This window comes from Myxine glutinosa, chromosome 11 (genome assembly GCF_964187855.1).
Source record: "Myxine glutinosa chromosome 11, kmMyxGlut1.1, whole genome shotgun sequence".
Taxonomy (NCBI): domain Eukaryota; kingdom Metazoa; phylum Chordata; class Myxini; order Myxiniformes; family Myxinidae; genus Myxine; species Myxine glutinosa.
This window is the reverse complement of record NC_136271.1, coordinates 62,325,891-62,342,376: the sequence shown is the minus strand read 5'-3', so window position 1 is coordinate 62,342,376 and position 16,486 is coordinate 62,325,891. Positions and strand designations below refer to the sequence as shown.

At 45.5% G+C, this 16,486-nt stretch overlaps 1 protein-coding gene across 6 annotated transcripts in view; it reads right to left on the bottom strand.

Annotated features, from left to right (window-relative positions):
- Positions 1–2,641: 2,641 nt before the first annotated feature.
- Positions 2,642–16,486, bottom strand: part of LOC137436717 (disheveled-associated activator of morphogenesis 2-like) — a 194,421-nt gene continuing 180,576 nt past the window's right edge. For all 6 annotated transcript variants that reach the window (XM_068130736.2, XM_068130734.2, XM_068130737.2 and 3 more), the window contains 3 exons: positions 14,934–15,065; positions 14,602–14,769; positions 2,642–7,449 (listed from right to left, as the gene is read on the bottom strand). In XM_068130736.2, coding sequence (XP_067986837.2) covers positions 7,234–7,449; positions 14,602–14,769; positions 14,934–15,065 — 516 coding nt within the window. In that variant the 3' untranslated portion in view covers positions 2,642–7,233. The remainder of the gene's footprint in view (positions 7,450–14,601; positions 14,770–14,933; positions 15,066–16,486) is intronic.

Below are 16,486 nucleotides of genomic sequence, written 5' to 3'. Positions count from 1 at the left end.
AATTTCACTCACCTCTTCTCCCACTTCCTCTAATTTTTGTTTAACCTCTTTTATTTCCCGGTGCGTCTCCTCAAGTTCGTCCTCTAAGGCTACCGTGACCGTTTCTACGTGCGTCCTTACCTCCCGGTCCTTCGTCTCCATTGCTTCTGTCACCTCTTCCACCCTCATTGTCAGTTCCTCCCGTACCATCTGACATTGCCTCTGCGTCGCTATTAATTCGTTTTTAATTTCTTTTTGTGTCGCCTTTAACCCTCCTAGTACCGCCGTGTTCTTTTGAACCTGCTCCACTAACTTAGTTTGTCCCTCTGTCAGCTGCTCCACCTCCTCCGTCAGATCTTCTATTCCCCCTTGTAACTTTGCCGTATTATTTCTCACCTCTTTCTCGATACGCTTTTCGCCTCGCTTTACCTCCTCGCGCAGCCCCGAGACCTCCTCACTCATCCCTCTTCGTATTTCCTCCATCTGGTTCCCCATCTGTTCGATTTCCCGGGCGGATTGTTCCCCCATTTCCCGCAATTTGTCCTCCATCCTATTTTCTAACCCCATTAACCCATTTTTCACCCCCTCTAACTGATTCTCTTGAGCGGCCATTCTGTTTTCTACCCCCATTAACCCATTTTTCACCCCTTCTATCCCATTGTCTAATCCCTCAAATTTCTTGTCTAACTCCTTAACGGTACCCCTCGCTTCGTCCCTCATTACCCCCATCATTCTGCTTTCCATTTTCGCACTATCAGCCCTTGCTTCGTCCCTCATTTTGTCCATAAGGGCACCGATTTGTAGCAACAAAAGGTCCGAATCCAACGGCGGCGCTGCTACTGTCGCGGGCGTGGCAAAATTTGGTGCCGCTACACCCACGTGCGCGAGGACGCCATTTTGCACGCCTGCTACTCCCTCAACCGCCTCCTCATTGCTCTCCTCCTCCCTTTCTTCCACATACATTTCCCCTGGTTCCTGGGTTACCCCTAACCCGTCTATCTCCCCCACCGACATCCGATCGCCTTGATTGTCCATGGCGCGATCTCAAAATTCGGGTTTTATAAAACAACACAATTTTGGCAGCTCGTAATTTTGACCAAGATTTTTTTTTTTTAAATTTGGGCCTAACAAATTTAGTCCCGGGTCCGAATCCGACTCCTCGACACCAATTGTTACGGTACTAACACAATTGGTGTCCAAAATTTGGGCTAAATAAATTTAGTCCCAGGTTCGAATCGCACTCCTGACACCAATTGTTACGGACACGGTTTTTGGATGTTATTTTACCGAGCGGTGGTGTATTTAACCGCGTCCGAACAGTTACTCCCCGATTAGAACCCGATTCCAACCGAACGTTGACTAATCGCGCTACAGATATTCAATTGGGAAACCTCTAAAACGACCGAAAGAGAAGAAGAGAGAAGAAAGACAGAGTTTGGAGGAAGAACAGATTTATTATACACACACAAGCAATATTTTAGAGCGACCAATATTATTTACAGCAATAGATGGAAAAGAGCAGTCACACAGTGCATTGTTAACTTATTCTATTTCATTTACTTAATCCCCAAGACAAACGAGTAGGACAGGACGTTCACACTCACACGGTGGATATTGCAGGCAGGTAATGGCTCGAGGTTGATTGCTTGAGAGGAAGGCAAAGTCGGAGGCCGCAGCACCCCTCGCGGTTTTGGCGGGAAAACCTCCGTCGCGTATCCGCGGCCGTCACGCGCTGGCTCGGCACACCTGCTCCTCTTCCTGGGGTGGAGCCGTCTCCCTCCGTTCAGCGCGTCTCTCCAACGACAGGGGGGTATTGCAGGCAGGCAGGTAGGTAGGTAGGTAGGTAGGTAGGTAGGGCTTGCGGTGGATTGCGCTCCTCTTCCAGGTCATCCCCCAGCGTATCTCTCAAGGCCTCTCTCCAGTCATCTCTCATCTCGACTCGTAAAGCAGTCCCCTGCAGTCGCTTTTATCACCTCCGGCGGAATTAAGCCGCCGACTCCGAGGGCGCGCCTACCGGGTCACTCACCGCGGTGTTGATTGGCTGTTAGGGCTGGTTCACTCCTTGCTTCTTATGACGAGGTGGAGACACGCCTTTCTTCCCCAACCTTACCTCGTGGCCAATGGTGGTTTGAAGAAAACCAGCCAAAATGCGGAAGGCAATTGGAAGGGAGGTTTTGGGGAAATTGGAAGGGCCTACGCTTATTTTGTTTGATACAATGCAAAGTCAATCTAGTGGGAAAACACATACTTAGCCTACATGGAATAAGGAAATACACTATTTAAAAGATATATCGTGACCTGCGTGTATGTTCTATGAAATTAATTAGGAGGACGGCTGCGACCATTATTTACATTACCAGGATGTTACCATACCAAAACCATACTCTTCACATCCGTTACCCTTCCTCCAAAATTGTTACACTCCTCAAAACCCGTTACACTTCTCAAAACCCGTTACACTTCTCAAAATCGTTACAATATATACCTGTAAGCAATGGGTGTGGCTGAAACAGCCAAACCCACCAATTAGAAGGGGTGTCCGCATACTTTTGGTCATATAGTGTATATACACACACACACACACACACACACACACACACACACACACACACACACACACACACACACACACACACACACACACACACACACGACTCCATGGTAGGTTCTCCAACCTTTAATTGAACAAACAATTACTCAATGTTTCAGTCAACGTGTGACAAGCCACACACATCCGCTAATCTTTCCAAAGAGTGATAAAAAAAACAATCTCAAAATCCCCATATACACCCAAAGGTGAGGGTGGGAAAAGCTGGACAGCCAATCAACACACATACATAGCACATCGCTCGCGAACTCTGACCGTTGTCATCAAATTTAAAAAACCATTATGCTTTTGCAGATGGGTTACCAGGTAACATCCCATCCAACACAGCATGCACTCATTGATGCAACACGCTGCACATGACACACTAATCGGACAGTTTATAATCAGTTCAGAAATTGAACCGAGACGAAGCTCAGGGTGTCCTATCCCACGAGCATGTAGTAGTAAACAACACTCTCGTTAAAATTAATAAGAGTTTACAAAATTAACAACAATAATATTAACATAAATAAATAACTGATTTTTTTTTTTTCGGTTATTGCCTCCACCACCAAACGTGGATAAAGGTTATGTTTTCACCCCTGTTTGTCTGTGAGGAGGACATCTCAAAAAGTTATGGATGGATTTGGACAAAACTTAGGGAACAGGTTATAGCCTAATGTTGGCGTAGCGGTTAGGGTGCCGGCCTGGGATCCTCGGATCCTGGGTTCGAATCCGTCAATCGCTGAATTAACGCCAGGGGGGTTGACTCAGCCCATCATCCAGCCAGAGTCGGCAATTGAGTACCAGTTCACTAGCAATTCCCTGTGTGACGCAAGAACTAGCAATTCCCTGTGTGACGCAAGAGGCGACTAACAGGGTTGGTGGCAGGAAAGGCATCTGGCCGTAAAACATTGCTTCAAAAAGGGGACCACGGGGGCCCAAATATGGCAAATGGCCTCCAAAAGGTGGGGGTTTTTTGCGGACAGGTTGGTTGTGTGACAAGGACTAATTGATTCAATTTTGGTGAAGATGCGTATTTTATTTGTAATTTTAGGAGATTATTCACCATTGAGATATAGGGCCAAAAACTATATATAACATGATATTTCAAAAAGTTGTGGCTGAGTTATGACAAAACTAGGTGGATGAGTTGGGTAGGTGACAAGAACAAGCCGGTTAGATTTTGGTTCATGTCCAAAACCAAACCTGGCTCATCAGTGGATACAAAACGTAAACTGGTCAGTCACCAGGCGGTCTTTCTAGTTTCATCAGAATTCATCTCCAATAGATATTTAGAATTCGAATGTACAATGTACACACACAATGTGTTTGGATTATATAATTAAAGACCCGAGTGGAAGTACCTTTGTCACATTATTGGGCAAAGTGAATTCAAACCAGGAACTCCATCTACAGTATGGTAACAATCGGTCTGTTTTAATTTTGCATAGTGTTACTTTGTGACAAGTACTTATTCCACTCGGGTCTTCAAATGCTCCAATACTCCTTTCAAGGCCATGATGAGGTCGTGAATGCACCCCGAAGAGGTCATGACCATCACAGGTGCTGGCAAAGCAACCAACCATGAATTAAATCAAATCATTGAAGTTTATCCAGGTACCAGCACACAATGGCCTACTCTCAATAAGGTTCCATATGATGTTTAATGCCCACAATCAAATACTAGTAGACATGACGGTCAGTTTAGCACCTCCTCCGAACTGTGCACCAAAGTTCATTTGCATAACATGACCATGGAAGTACGTTTTGCGTTCACACCATACCCGGACACTAATAAAATAAATAAATACACGAGACAGTGTGTGACGTCAAGCACGACCTTGATGCTGTACAGACTCACCTGACCAGATCTTAGCCAATATCTGCACTTATGTGAATTTCCAGCACCGAGACCAACTCTTATTGTGCATTCTCAGGACCGTCTCCATTTTTCTCCTTGGAATGAAAACATTCTCATTTGATAAATTTATCAGATATTGTAAGTTTGTAATAGGGAAGCAATGAGCTGTTTAGAACGCGTATTAGTACATCCACATCAGAATAGGAAAGAAAGTTAAAGTTTAATGCATTCCAGTCCATAGTTGTGTCGACATCGAGAGCATGATCACCCTCTAGCGAGTTGTTCATATGATGTCGCAGGACGAGCAGTTACACCTTGGCAAGGCCCAGCACCATGATTAATCTACTACCCCCATTATTTTATCTCATATTTGCTAATTTTGGCAAATAACCTTTCACAGCAGACAATCGCGGAGCAATCAAGCAGAATCATCACGCAAAGAGATTGCGAATGGCAAACTTGCGCCTGCGAGGTAATTGTCAATAAACTACATTTTTAAACCGTGCTCGTCTATGGGTACCTGCACATAGAAACCCGAAACTCGTTTTCTAACCCCATTAACCAACCCTCATAACTTGCAGGTAACACTGTTTCCTTCTCTCTCTTTTCCGAAGCGTCCATTCCCTCATTTGTTGTATGCAGCTGTCCCCCACCCCCAGTGTGTTCATTTACCCTCTGTCACCTTACTTGTCCACAAGTAATGTTTTTTTTTTTTTAAACTAATTTTTACTTCTGCCACCGAAGGTGGATGGAGGTTATGTTTTCATGCCCGTCTATCTGTTAACAAGATATCTCAAAAGGTTGTGGACAGATTTGGACGAAACTTGGTGCACAAGTTGTGTGTGTGACGAGGACTAATCGATTCGATTTTGGTGAAGATCTGAATATGGATTCGGCTACGAGAATTATTTAATCTGTAAGTGATTCTTCACCATTGAGAGTTCTGGCTAAAACCGATATGTAACAATCAACCAACAACAGGCATTTTAAGGCCATTTTCCCAGCAAGAGCGGCGGTTAGCCTTGCGGTCCCCATGACAATCTCCTCCACTTTGCCCTATTTTCTGCATCTCCCCTTGTTAAGCCCCTTCCCCGCATTTCCTCTTCCACCACCTTAAGCCAAGTCTTTCTCGGTCTTCCCCGTCCTCTAAAAGCGATATATAACATGATATTAAAAAAAGTTATGGACGAGTTATGACAAAACTTGGTGGACGAGTTGGTTCGGTGACGAGAACAAGTGATTCGATTTTGGTTCAGGTCCGAATCCAGATCCGACCTATCAGTGGGATACAAAACAAACTGTTCAGCCTGGCGGAGGTATGCGCTCTACCGAGTGCCGTTCTAGTTCTTAATGTAATATCAAATTTTTATTTTGCATGCAATATTACAAAGAAAATTACAAATGTAGGGGACAGCAAACTGGTGTGCAAAAATTGGTGTTTTTTTCTACTAGTCAAATCCATTTCCAGATATGATACAGTTAGAACTTTATACAATTCCTTTTAGAGATTATGGAATCTCAATATCTCTAGATAGTTTTTCACTCAAATGGCAGTGCAAGTATCCATCTTGCATTTCAGAAGTGAGTAGAGGTTTGCAATGCAATTAGTAATGTACACAGTACACAAAAAGTACATTTAGAATGATAATGCATGCATTGTTTAGGACAAAACAACACTGTGCTTAGATACAGTACAGAGCAAAATAATTACTGACACAAACTGCAAGTTCAACTCGACACCCTGCAGACTTGAACTCTTCCCGACTCGTCATATCCCACTCCAATCGAAATCCACATCACACGACATGCAAGAAAAACAGAAAAACTAATTTCTCCCAACCCCCTGCCGAATCACGAGAAACTTTGAACGACTTAATGATGGTACAAAGTACCTCGTCATGAAAATGTCAGAATTCCGACAAGGCAAGGCCCAGCTTCCTTCGAGACTATCACTTTACTGTCGGTGGTGCCACTGGAACACATCCGATTGAATTGTTCATCAGGAATAAAAGTTAAAGCATCGGCGTAGCCCGATGGTAAATGCAAACTGGTCTTTAACTGCCACAGGGAGAAAAAAAGAAATATTCACATTCATTTTCAGCAAAGAAAATCGATGTTGGGAAAGAGCAGCTCCATGTCGAAAAATCCCATCAATGCCTGAAAGAAGTAATCAATGCACGGGTATCATTTACAGAACAGGAGGCATCTGTGCAATCATGTTGCAATTGTTAACCTGTTAGCCCACTTACAATTGATGTGCCCGAGGTTTGAGTGCACCTGCTACAGAGGGAAGACAAAACCTGGCAATCTGTACGTTTACAATTTATATCCCCGAGACAAAGGGCATCTTGTACGGACATTGCTCAAGGTTAAATAATCACAGCCTGCCAAGGGCGTGTCGCGTCCATGCATCAGTTACGATGAATCTAACAGCTGAGCATTTCATCGATTATTGCTTTGTTGGTACAAAGTGTCTTTTGAAGAAGAAATGTTGGGGTTTCTCTTACTTTTTGCAAAAAATAAAAAAAATATCAGTCAGGGCAATTGTGCTAAAACACTGCAGAGGAAAGATTCTGGGGAGTATGAAGCAAGCTTTTCAAGTGCAGGTAGATCTTTGCATCGCCATCATGCTCAAAACCAGGAAATGTGCAAACCACAATTTGCAAATCTTCTCGCCATCACAATCCTATTAATATTATTTATGATGGCTTATGTGTCCAGTCATCACAATGCACATTGTTCTTGGTGGCGTAGGGGCATTTCCAGCAAAGCAGAAAAAAGAGGTTTGGTCCGACAACCAAACTCAGATGTTTAGTTTGGTGAGGGGGCGCTCTCGACCAGGCACAGGAAGCGTAGAGCAAGGACGCCTGCGAGATCTTTTTATCTTGCTAAGATCTTTGTCAAAAACCTCGCCAGAACGCAGCGCTGAAACCAGGTCATCAAATTCTCCACCCTCATCTGCATCGGCACCCGCTCGCTCCCTGCGTGCCTCTCTTTCCCGTTCACGCTGCTCTCGAAGCTGAGGCAGTAAGGACAGTGGTCACACATTGTGTCAGCATAATTCATGTAAAAACTAAATAATGAAGATAACCAATGCAACCCATTCAGCAGTATCAGAGAGTACGGTAGTACTCTCTATGTAGGGATGGTGCGGAAGAAAAATGTCGCTCCCATCTGCTACATACAAAACTAAAGTTGGATTATCTTCTTTAAAAACTCGCTTAGGCTACATATGAGAGCCTACCTGGTCTGATCAGCTGTTTTTTTTTTGTTTTTTTTTCACTTTTCAGTTCTCCAGACCAAGGCAAAAGCAAAATAAAGCAAAAAAACGAGATCGGTCAAACCCGGGAATTAATCTTGTTCATAATAATAATAATAATAATAATAATATTAATCATCTTCTTCAGACGGCATATTTCACGTGATCACGAACCCTCCAGTCACGGGTTCTCAGCGGCAGATTTGCTATGTCAGCGCATCACTGAGGCCGTCGTCGTATATATCAGTTTCATCTTTGTTTTGGGATACTGCATTGACTGCAGTGGTCAATGGGCAATCAATTGATATTTAAATATAAAGATCCTAGTTTCCCTACTCGCTGAACCCTGAACCTTGCTATGCGCATGCGCATATAAGAAAGCGTGCCATATGTACATGACAAACGTCTTTCTGATTTATAGTGACTGTATTTGTCTGGCGAGAATCTACTCAACTATTACCGAGGTCTTCTGATTTCTCAGAACCAAGATTTGGATGCTACAAATAAGTACTTATATCTTGTTTTGATAAAGTTCTTCATTGAAGTTAATTTTACAAAACTATCAGAGAGTGCCTGTAGTTGCTCCCCGTTGGTACTCTCGACTCTACGTACCAACGTCGGGATGCTGCGGATAAAAAATGTTGGTACTCTCGACTCTACGTACCAACGTCGGGATGATGCGGATAAAAAATGTCGGCCCCACCCACCGATACAAAACAGGTTGGAGTATCCTTTCGTACTCTCATAGTAGTTTATCGAGGACATTTGCAGTTCGAGTATATAATAAGTTTTATTGACACCAAGTAAGCAAAACAGTAAAAACCACGAGTGTCTTTCACGTCCGGCCGTGCATAAATTCCTCGAGAGGCTCTGCCCCTCCCCTCTGTCCCCACCCTATTGGTTAGAGGTAAACCTTCAAACCACACCAGTTATTTTGAGCATTTCTAAGTGCAGGTCCTTGTGTGGCCTGAGGCTGGATGAAGACATTACTCTTTGAGAAACGAGCAATAAGACAGAGCTGCAAGAAAGTCAGGGTTACATAAGACAATATAGGAACACATGTGGTGTTTGACTTTGCCGACTAAGATATCTTGGCACTTTTGCTCCAAGATTTGGTATCCTCTGAGTACCGTACCATTGTGTTATTCCACATTGTAAAAAATTACAGAAATAAGTGGATAAAATTTTTTATGCTAAACTAAAAAGGCAATGTAGGGATGACAAACTACAGTCTAAAAAAGGTCCTAAACAAGATAGGGATGATGTTGGTTTAGAGAGTAGCTAAGAGTATTGCCATCACATAACAATCCCGACATCACTCGGGCATCACATACTACGTTTTGTAATAATCTATCCACAGCTATTTTAAGTATCATGTTGTATATCGTTTTTGGCCCCATCAAAATAGTGAAGAATCACTTGATTAAAAAAATTATCATATCTGGATCGTCACCAAAAATCGAATCAATTTGTCCTAGTCACACACCCAACTTTTTGAGATATCCCTCTCACAGACAGACAGACAATCAGACCCCTGTAGAAGCTGTCCATGCGCTCACGCTTTCGAAGTTAAGTAATTTTTTCACAATTGTGTTTTTGTCGTAACTGTATCTATCTTTCGGTGTGTATACTTAGTGTGTCTTTAGTAAGATTCTCGGTGTTAATTTTTCATACCTGCATACAAAATCGTCGGTTAATTCGTGTCGCGTATTCTGAGGCCTAGTACTAGTAGGCTTCCGTGTCCAACCTTGAGGCTTTGTTTTTCTCTCAGCGGTTCGTCGATTGTGCTGCAATTACTTTCGTTCCGTTTTTTGTCCCAGTCTTTCACCCCATACTTCCTTGTTTAAAATCTCAACTCAGAAAAAAAATAAACCAAAAAAATATTTCCTTCTCTGCTCTTATTCGTTTATTCGTTGTTCTTATTTGTTTGTTCGTTCTTCGACCACGTTGTTCGTGATCACGTTGTTAAAAATGTTTAAACTTTCCCCTGAAGAACTGTATTCTGTCGTATATTATAACACCTTTTTCTTCTTCTTCTATAAAAGGATGCTTTCGACTTGCTCACCAAATCTATTCATTCCAAAAAAAAATTCCATCTCTTACAGTTCCTCTTTTCTACATTCCCGAAACTCTCATGCACTCCACCCCTCCTTCAGCGTCCTCAAACGTATTTTTGACTCGAAGGTCTCAAGAAACTCATTTTGCAATACATGTTCCTTTCCCATTAATCGCACACTTTTCAAAATCCAATCTCACCCCTCCCCTCCAAATCTTCCCCATCACCCCTTCCCTCCAAAACTTCCCCATCACCCCTCCCATCCAAATCTACCCCCTTTCCCCTCCCCTCCAAATCTTCCCCATCACCCATCTCTTTCAAATATTCCCCCTTGCCTCTCCCCTCCAAATCTTCCCCATCACCCATCCCTTTCAAATCTTCCCCCTTGCCCCTCCCCTCCAAATCTTCCCCATCACCCCTTCCCTCCAAAACCTCCCCATCACCCCTCCCCTCCAAAACTTCCCCATCACCCCTCCCATCCAAATCTACCCCCTTGCCCCTCCCCTCCAAATCTTCCCCATCACCCATCTTTTTCAAATATTCCCCCTTGCCCCTCCCCTCCAAATCTTCCCCATCACCCATCCCTTTCAAATCTTCCCCCTTGCCCCTCCCCTCCAAATCTTCCCCATCACCCCTTCCCTCCAAAACTTCCCCATCACCCCTCCCCTCCAAAACTTCCCCATCACCCCACACCTCGAAATCTACCCCCATGCCCCTCCCCTCCAAATATTCCCCATCACCCATCCCTTTCAAATCTCGCCCCAAGCCCCTTCCCTCCTAAACTCCCCCCACACCCTTCCCCTCCGAGACTCTCCCTCGCTCCTCCCCTCCTAGACTCCCCTCTCACCCCTCCTCCTCAAAGCGTCCTCACCGCTTCTTCCCCCTTCCAACTTTCACCTTCATCTCCCCCAACCTTCTGCCTCGCTCTTCCCCCTCCTCAAATAACACCTCACTGTGCCTCACCCAATCACCATCAAAGCTTTTGTCCGCCCCATTCTTCCCTTTCTCCAAGCTATTCTGAAATCTCTGACACACCTTCAACAGCTCTCCCTACCTCTTCCTCCTCTTCCACATCTTACCCTACCCCCCCCCCCCCCTGTTCTGTATCCGATGCTCCCCCTTCCCCTTCATTAACGGTATGGACCTCAAACATCCGGGGCCTTCGCTCAAACTTGACTGATCTCTCCATACAGGTTGCTTCTGACAAACCAGACGTGATCTGCTGAACAGAAACTTTCCTCCTTCATGATGTCTCTGATTCCTTGGTATCTCTCCCAGGTTACTCCCTCCTCCGGTATGATAGACCTGAGCCTCGTCCTGGAGGTGGGGTTGCTATCTTTATAAAAAACTCTCTTGCTCACTCACCCTGCACTGCCCTCTCTCCACCTCACCCCCAGGAATACCTTTGGCTACGGCTGCCCCTTCGCTCCCACCTTTTGTTCATATGTGTGTTGTACCGTCCACCAAACAGTGATGACTCCATCTACATCTCGCTGTCTGTTAATATGGACCAACTTCTATCGACCCATCCCAACTCTCTCTTCCTCATATGTGGTGATTTCAATTGTCACCATGCCAGTTGGCTGGGTGTGGGTACCTCTCTCACCAGCCATGGCTCTTCAGCAAAGGACTTCGGCAACTCACTGGGACTGACACAATCTGTCAATTTCCCGACCCGGATCTCAGTCAACGGAGCATCTTCTCTTCTGGACTTGGTTATGACTAACTTCCCTGAAAATGTCTGCTGCTCTTCTTCTGCTCCAATCAGCTCATCTGATAATGTGCTTGTTAAAGTGGACATCTCTCTGACCATTCTCAGAGAGCCTCCTCAGCGTCGAAGGGTCTGATATTTCACTCAGGCCAACTGGCACGGTCTTCAAGCAGCCATAAATCATCTTGACTGGTCTCCCATCTCTACCGCCTCTGGCATCAACTCATCCTGGGAATTCTTCCAAAGTAAATTGCTCTCTCTCATGCACAGATTTATCCCATCTCGTCTTCAGTTGTCATACCCTTCCTCCCATCCATGGTACACGGCATCTTGTGGTGAGGCTGTTGCCCAGAAACAACTTGCTTTCGTCTCCTGGAAAGCAAATCCAACGGAAGGAAATCTCATTTCCTTTCACAAAGCCCGAAACAAGTGTGTGTCCACCCTCAGGAGAGCCAGGAAACAATATCTCTCCGTTCTCAAGATCGAACTCTCTTATCTGTTTCCCTCGTCCAAATCCTGGTGGCGTCTGGTCAAATCTGTTTCTGGTGTTTGTTCCCCCTCCATCCCCTCCCTAACCTCAAACGGCTACACGGCTGACTCCGCACGTGAAAAAGCTGAATGCCTCAACTCTGTATTTGCCTCTAAATCTTGTGTCCCAAACCCATCCCTCTCTGTACCCACCGTACCCAGTCATACCCAGCTGCTCCTGGACTCTGTGTCCTTTCCTCCTGACAAGGTGGAAAAGTTTGTCAACCCTCGACTCTGATTCTGCAACTGGACCTGACGGCATCAGCCCACGGGTCCTAAAATCCTGTTCTTCCGCTCTTTCACTCCCTCTCTCTGTTCTCTTCACCCTCTCTTTTGCTCAAGGTCATCTGCCATCTGCCATCTGCTTGGAAATCAGCCAACATCACCGCTTTGCACAAAAAAGGTGCAAAAACAGATCCTAGCAACTACAGACCAATCAGCCATCTCCCAATTATCAGCAAAGTCATGGAATCCATCATTGCTTCAGATATGAAATCTTTCCTCTTCTCCAATGGCTTGATCTCTGATCATCAATTTGGTTTCAGACCTGGTCACTCTACTCTGGACATGGTGCTTCTGCTTTCTCAACAATGGATGGAGGTCCTCAATGCCAAACAGGAAATTAGAGTTGTCTCCCTTGACATATCACGTGCCTTCGATACGGTCTGGCACTCCGCTCTGCTCACCAAACCCTCCTCCTTTGGTATCCATGGAAATCTCCACGCATGGCTGGCAGACTTCCTCTCGAGTCGTAGTCAACGTGTGGCCCTGAATGGGTTTCTCTCATCTCCTCTTCCTGTTCCTGTTCAGGCTGGAGTTCCCCAAGGCAGTGTTCTGGGCCCTGTGCTTTTTCTGGTCTTCATCAATGATCTCTCTGACTCTCTCGAAAATCCTCTCTATCTCTTTGCTGATGACTACTCTCTGTCGCTCCATTCCTCATCCCTCAGATCGGCAGTCTGCAGCCTCTTCACTCTCTGCAGACCTGGACAAAATCACAGACTGGGCAAACAAGTGGAACATGTCTTTCAATCCTGACAAATCTCACACTCTTACGATGTCTCTCCGAAAAGACCGACTGGACAACCCTCCCATCCACTTTCTGAATAATCCTCTCCAAGAAGTTCTGTCACTTAAGCTTTTGGGTCTCACTATCTGCCATGATCTTTCCTGGGAAAAACACATTTCAAATCTGGACTCCAAAGCCAGTCGCCGACTGGGCATCGTCCGTCGTGCGAAGTCCTTCCTTGGCACACCTGAGCTCCTCACCACATACAAGGCTTTCTTCCGCAGCTCAATGGAATAATGCTCTCCCCTCTGGGCTGGTGCTCCTGCCTCACACCTAGCTCGTATTCACGCTGTTCAAACCAAAGCGTTCAGAATCATTGGAATCTCCCACGATGAAGCTAATTCCAAGGGCCTTTCTCTCACTCACCGCAGGCAGGTTGGTCTTTCCGTCTTCTACTGACTCCTCTCTGGCCTTGCCCCCCCCCCCCCCCCAGCTCTCTCTGGGCTCTGTCCTCAAAATATTCCTACAGGTCGCACAAGATCTGCCTGCAACCGTCTTATGGTTAAACTGCCAAAATCAAGACTCTCTGCTCACCTTCACTCCTTCATTCCTCTTTTCTCCCGCCTCTGGAACAAACTCCCTCACTCTCTTCAATCCCACTCCACCCTCCAGGTCTTTAAAACAGCTGTTCACCACCATCTCTTATCTTCCCCCATCCAAAACCTTGAGCTTTTCTAACCCCGCTAATTTCACCCCAAATTCACTTTTTTGAAATACCAACTTCTGTCCGGGAAGTCCTTGGTGTCCTTGTGTTTTATACTTCTCCCACCTCCCCCATTCCCACGCCTCCTCCCCCCAAGCCCTCTCCCTCCCACACATCTCCCTGCTCTCAAATGTTATGTTTGTGTGCTTCCCCTTCTCTCCCCATCTTGTCTTCCGCTCCCTCTTTTTATATATTTTGTTTGTCTGGTTGATTTGTTTGTGAAATAAATGTTAGCTCTTTCACGAGCCTCGATTCAGTATACAAAAAAAAACAACAAAAAAACCCTATTGTGGGGGATAGGGAGGGTGGGGGGGGGGGGCAGGGGGGAGAAGAGTGGTGAGTGGCATTATGCAAGCCACTTTTGATAGCAAACACACAAAGGCTTGTGGGATTAGCCAACCCCACTATAGGGCCAGACTCCAATATAGAGGACTCCCCCCCCCCCCCCCTTTTCACAAAATTACTACCGCCTATTTTACTCCCATTGTTCCCTGAGAACATGATAAATTTGCTTGTGATTACACAAGCTGTTAAAGATTTCACTTCCTCCCTCCTCCTCCACTGCTCCTCTCCTATTACGTTTTGGTGGCCATACAATGTTTCGTTTTCAAGATATAGAATATACAAGGGAACGAATAGACAATGAAAAATGGAGTGTTTGTATCACTTTTACCTGATGAGGGACTTGGTCAGCGAACGTGATACACACACACACACACACACACACACACACACACACACACACACACACACACACACACACACACACACACACACACACACCAAACCTTAGTCATCTCTCCATTTGATGTCAAGTGGTCGACCCTGAACAAACAAACCCCTCAAACCTGTGCCTCCATGCGAGCGCGTCTTTCCTCCTCCTCACGTCTGCGCCTCAGAGCCTCGTTCTCCTTCTGAGCCTCAGAGAAGGCCTGCAGAAATGTGTCCAGCGTCCCAAACAACTCGTCAGGTGTACTCCGGTTCTCTTCACCCAGCTTTCGTACCATCACGGCAAACTATCAGCAGGGGTATTGGGGGAGAATGAAAAAGTAGGACCTAACTGTGCAGTTTGGGATCAGGATTGAAATGGAAATGCAGACCCCATTGGCAATTCTTTCTCAGCCGTTAGAACAAAACGAAGCACAGGTATTATATGCAAGATGAGATAGAGGTAGTCTACCTGTTTCTTCGCTTCAGTAAGCAGTTCCTCCAGCTCAGAGAAACTAAATCCCGCCACTGTGATGAAGTCACTCATGCTCGATACAAATTTATCACCCGGTTGAAGCCCCCGATTCCGCTGGAACTCCAGTTCCTAGTAAAAAAAAAGAATAAGTGCATGTTCGGTTGTTGCAGCAGAAGTTAGAAGGGAGCAACTACAGGTATGAATGAGGGAAAAGAGCTAGAACACTTTCTGAGCAGAATTTCATCGCATCCAAAAACATCAGAGCATTCAATCCTTTTGGAAAATACGTGAAAGTTTATATCATACAATATGCTTGTGACTTTGTGAGCCCAGTCTATGCCTGTGAAGCAATGCTTCCTATAAAACCTCCGCAACATGCAGTACATCTGCAAGCTTAAGCCAGACGTTATCTGGAGCATCACTGCCATGTGAAGTCCTTCCTCATACATGTCAGCTGATCACAACACAAACCCTTTGTACATTTCATCACCATGGTCTGTAATCATTTTGGTTCTCCAACACTATGGATTCAAGGGTGTGAGGTAGACAGATCGTACAACTTGTTAATCACAGGCAGGCTAGCAACATGTCAGAATTCTTCAAAACTGTCTTCTACAGACTCCTCTCTGGCCTAGCCCCCCCTGCTCTCTCTGTGCTCTGTCCACCAAATATTCCTTCAGGACGCACATCTGCCAGAAACCCTCTTCTGGTAAAACTATCAAAATCAAGACTTTCTGCTCACCTTCACCCTTTCATTCCTCATTTTTCCCACCTCTGGAACAATCTCCCTCACTCGCTTCAATTCCACTCCTCCTTCCAGGTTTTCAAAACAGCTGTTCACCACCATCTCTTATCTTCACCCATCCAAACCTTGATCTTTTCTACCCCCGTTAAAACACTTTTATACCCCCGTAAGGTTTCTTAGTATGCGGGTGTCTTCTGATAACTCAGGGGGATGGATGCCCCTGCATTGCATAATCCCAGGTCACCTGTGGGCAAGGTGTAGTACTTGTCAGCCCCCCTTACCAGGGTAACGGTCCGCAGGCATGCGGTTTAGATGGCAGATCGCTCTGCACATCTGGTGGATGAGAGTCCAGTCGACTCCAACAGCACGGGTGGAAGAGGGTGAATTCCCCAACGGCCAGCAGAGAGATGGTGATGAGTGGCGACCCCCGTCTATACTACACACTTACTTGTGTGTACCAGCCATAGAGAGACAATATGATGGCACAAGCCATCACAGCCCAGGGAGACTCGACATAGTTGTCTTCTTCAATTAATTGAATTCTGGCTGCCAGACCATGTGGCAGATCACATTGAAATTTTAAACATGCATTCCACTTGAGGACTAGACCATACTTGTAAAGTTTGACTCGAGTAGCTTCAGTGGTTTCAGAATATGAATGAATGAATGAAATATGAATGATCGTTTTAAGGCCATTTTCCCCGCTTGAGCGGGGGTTAGCCTTGCGGGCCCCATGACAATCATGGTTCCCTGTTTGAGGCAATGTTTTTACGGCCGGATGCCCTTCCTGACGCCAACCCTTGGT